Genomic DNA, 4,234 nt, shown 5'->3' with positions numbered 1-4,234 from the left:
TGGGTATGGTTTTATTTTTTTGAATAAAAAACTAAAATAAAATAGAAGGAACCACTTTCTACTTCTTACCCTTTTTAAAAATGTGAGTAGAAAGTTCTGATAATTGTGTGAAAATGTACAGAGTTGGCTGGAAAATATTTACTTCAGTAAAGTACAGATAAACAAAAGTACTTAAGTACAGTAAGAAAGTATTTATATTTTGTTGCTGTACAACTCTGTTACAGATGGCGCTGCTTTCAAAACGGAACGTCTCTTTAAAACGAACAGATCCACAAGAACTGGCTCCCTTCAAAGAGTCCTGGACCTCATTTCTAACACACACACACACACACACACACACACACACACACACACACACACAGTTGAGCTGCTAAATGCTGGACAGCTGTCTGGCTGCTACATTTCACACAGAATACTGATTAAGAAAATGGAGGAAGCTTTAAAACCAGAATCTGATGAACGTCTTAGTGATGTTGCGTCAAGTTGTGGCTTCCCTCAGTTTTCCCTCTGATGTTCAAAATCAACTATATTTTAGGTCAAATTATTTAAAAATGAGGCTTGTCATTTTGGTTGTTGTAGCAGAAAAAAAGATCCATCTTGATGACCTAAAATCTAGTAGATTAAGCTGGCAACACATTCTGCTGTTTATCTCCTCTGTCTGCAGACAAACACACGTCACTGAATACTTGTAAAAAATAAAAGAAGTTTGCAGCAGTTTCTGCAAGCAATATCTTCACAACAAGCTGAAAATTTAGGCTTTTTTACTTTTGAATACACGCATAATCAAAGCTCTTGAATTTGAAATATAAATCTCTATTTTGTACTTTAATTTGAAAGTCTTTTAACAGTTTCTCTCGTGGTACACTGTAAATAGCCAAAATTGACTGTTAAAAATAAAATTAACTAAAGAAAAATAGTTTATTATGATATTTTCATAATAATATGAATTAGAGGCTGTCCTAGTGGTGTGGTACTAGATCTGTGCGACTAAACCAAAACCCAAACATGACACCGAGTCCAGCACAGATTCTTTGTTTAGCTCCCAGCCTTGTAGGGACCGAACACACGTGGCTCACCAGAAATACCACAGTCTCTGGATGGACAGGGCTCGGACACAGCAGCGAGTCCCACAGCAGTCCTCGTACGAGCGACATCTGAAACACAGAAACCAATCGGCAGCGGGTCAGCGAGCTCACAGAGCTGCAGCTGCAACACGGACACACAATGAGCCCAGCGCAGCGTTATCACACCCCATTAATCAGGACCGGAATGACAAAAACACAAACGGCGAAGTGGTGAAACTTACATGAAGTAGATGGGATATCCACCCTCAAAGTACCAGCAGTACTTCTTGGCCTCGACACACTGAGAGAGAGAACAGGTCAGGGTGTTACGGTCATGAAACTGAGATGATGAGGAAAAGAACTTCATCATTAATATCTACTTTAATGTTGGGCGAGTCACAAAAGAACATTCTGACCTTACCCTAAAAAATGTTTATCGTTTTATGACGACGAYTGTCTGATGCTGTTCGAGGTCTTACGCCTGCAGTGTTGGGGTTGTTTTGTGTCTGATAACGTGAGGCTGTATAAAAGGATTGTTTTCTTTCTGCTCAGCAGAGCAGCTGAAACTTTGAGCAGAGCCAGGTTTGCAATGCTCAATAAGTTTGTGAATACTTTTACCTGATCTCTCTGTGAAGATTTCTTTTTCCACTACAATAAACAAAACCTTAGTTTGACTAAAAACAAAACAAATACTAGTGCTGGAAAAATAATAATTAAAAAAAAAACAGTAATCCTCAGCTTAAAAGACACATTGTGGACAAATGTTCGTCCCCTTTCGTTAAAGAAAGAAAAACCCCACGTCTCACTGAAATAACTTAAAACTGCAACACTAGAGCTGTCAGATGTTTTGTTTTTAGATATTACCCTGTTGGAGGACCCATGATCTTAGACCAAGCTTTCTGACACGTGRAAGCACCATTTGCTCCAGAGTACGTTTAGACTCACAACCTCACCAAATTTAAGCTCCAAATCTGCAAAACTGTCTGAATTATAGACACTTTTTGTGTTTTCTATGGTGAGCTGGCATCCATCTAAAATCCGGTTGGCTCCAAAATTCAATCTGATTTAGAAGTAAATCAAATTATTATTACTTATAAGTTTTAAAAATATATATGTCCAGTGGTTCATGAGATATTTTGCTAACAGACACGGCCCAAAGCATCATGGTGTGTGTGTGTGTGTGTGTGTGTGTGTGTGTGTGTGTGTGTGTGTGTGTGTGTGTGTGTGTGTGTGTGTGTGTGTGTGTGTGTGTGTGTGTGTGTGTGTGTGTGTGTGTGTCCTACAGGCCCAGTGATCTACTGGAGAGGCTTTGGGATGTATCTCAAAGACAAAAGGTGACCTCATCATCCACCTTTTCTCTGCACAAACTCATCAGACATCATAAATGTGTGCCCATGTCCTCTCTGCTCCTGCTGGGAGTCTGGACCTCCTCCCAGCAGGAAGGGCTCCTTTGTTCTGTTGCCGGATGTTTTGCTTTTTAATCCGCAGATATAWAAAAAAAAAAGGGCGCAGTGTCGGCCAGTCTAAATGTTGAGCTTTCTTTCATTTTATGTTGGATTTTGGTTGGTGACCTGCGCGCCGATGTTGACAGGCCGTGTCATAGTTTTCAGTAGGTTTGGTATTTTTGTAATCGATGTCAGCGCGACTTGAGTGGGAGAAGAGAAAATGTCGTTTTGTGGCGATTTTGWATTGAGTTTGGCGAGCAGCGTTCTAACACTCAGAGCTCCATCATCCTGCTGCTAGCAGAGCTGCAGAACGGAACCAGAACCGCGTTTTCTGACCTAACCTTTGAAAACACGAAGACAAACAGCTCGCTCACCTCCACAAATAACCACAGCACTGTGGCTACACTGGCCGCCGGGCTCCACATAGCTCCGCCGGGGCGACAGCGGAGAGTCTCCACCGCTCTACGGAAGAGAGGAGAAGCCGGTGCTCCTGGCTTTTAATCAGGACAGAGCTTTCATCCTTCCGCTGCCGGACACACTCCCAAACCCCGCCAGGACCAGGCTGAACAAACCACGGGTGAGAGCAGACTGAGAGACGGTCAGAAGGGGATTAACGAGGGGTCGACAACCAGGATCATCCGGTGATGTTGGTGTGGTCCATGTGACATRTCCCTTTAAGACGCACACACACACACGTTTGTATTTCTATGCTTATTAGGACCCTTACATGGGCGTAGCCAGGATTTTGAGTGGGGGGGTTCTTTTAAAGGGGCAATATCATGTAAAATCAACTTTATTTATTTGTTTATTTGTTTATTTATTTAAAATAAATAATCTATCTATCCATCCATCCATCCATCCATCCATCCATCCATCCATCCATCCATCCATCCATCTTTGTATCATAATGTTATCCTTTCTTCAAAAACATGTCCAGAGTCTTACTTTCATGCATGTTTGAGAAGTCCTGTAGTGTCCTGAGTCAGCCAGGCACAAGTACTCTGCAGACCAGGGGCCTCATGTATAAATGGTGCTTATGCATAAAAAAWTTTGCGTGCGCCAGGTTCTACGCCCACGTTGGGATGTATTAAAACCAACGTTGCCGTGAGAATGTGCGGCAGCCACGCAAAGTTTTTCAGTCGACAGTTTTAACCCACAAAGTCATGAATCTGACCTGAATCCACAGAAATATGACTCTGTTGTGTTTTCTGGATGTAAGGAGCGTCTGAACAGTGTTAGGTTTTTATTTTAGTTTGAGATTTTATTGTTTAAACTCCAACGATCATGAAACTGAACCCCGGGACTGAAGATCATTTAACCTCAGACAAGAAAATAGATCAGCCTAAAAATGGTCAAAGAACCTCAGTCCAGTCTGTAAACTGTAAACTTTTTAYATTGTTGTCACGTAGTTGGAAGCATAGAGCGCAGGCCTGCAGAGAGCACAGGAGAATAAAATGTGTGAATTGTCTAAGAAACATTTTAATTCTAACTGAGAAAAAWAWWTTGTCAACTCAGCAGATTAATTCAGAACAGCTCAGCTGTGATGATTCCTCAGCTCCACAAGAYGCAGACAATAGATTTGTTGCTGCGTMAAGTTGGATCGCAGCTGTTCCCAGTCCCACACMGCGGCAGAAACTCGCAGCTCTGCGAGTCCAACGCATTCTCACTCTCCCCGCGTCACCATATTGACGCTTGGTCAGGTAGTCTTTTGTGTCCAGTTTTGAC

At 42.0% G+C, this 4,234-nt stretch overlaps 1 protein-coding gene across 1 annotated transcript in view; it reads right to left on the bottom strand.

Annotated features, from left to right (window-relative positions):
* vopp1b (VOPP1 WW domain binding protein b) overlaps positions 1–3,073 on the bottom strand; it is a 6,440-nt gene extending 3,367 nt beyond the window's left edge. The window contains exons 1-3 of the mRNA XM_014010467.1: positions 2,884–3,073; positions 1,307–1,365; positions 1,077–1,154 (exon numbers count right to left, since the gene is read on the bottom strand). Coding sequence (XP_013865921.1) covers positions 1,077–1,154; positions 1,307–1,365; positions 2,884–2,934 — 188 coding nt within the window. The 5' untranslated portion in view covers positions 2,935–3,073. The remainder of the gene's footprint in view (positions 1–1,076; positions 1,155–1,306; positions 1,366–2,883) is intronic.
* Between the last annotated feature and the right edge of the window lie 1,161 nt (positions 3,074–4,234).

The sequence above is a fragment of the Austrofundulus limnaeus genome, unplaced genomic scaffold (genome assembly GCF_001266775.1).
Source record: "Austrofundulus limnaeus strain Quisiro unplaced genomic scaffold, Austrofundulus_limnaeus-1.0 Scaffold69, whole genome shotgun sequence".
Taxonomy (NCBI): Eukaryota; Metazoa; Chordata; class Actinopteri; order Cyprinodontiformes; family Rivulidae; genus Austrofundulus; species Austrofundulus limnaeus.
This window is presented reverse-complemented; position numbering and strand designations above follow the sequence as displayed.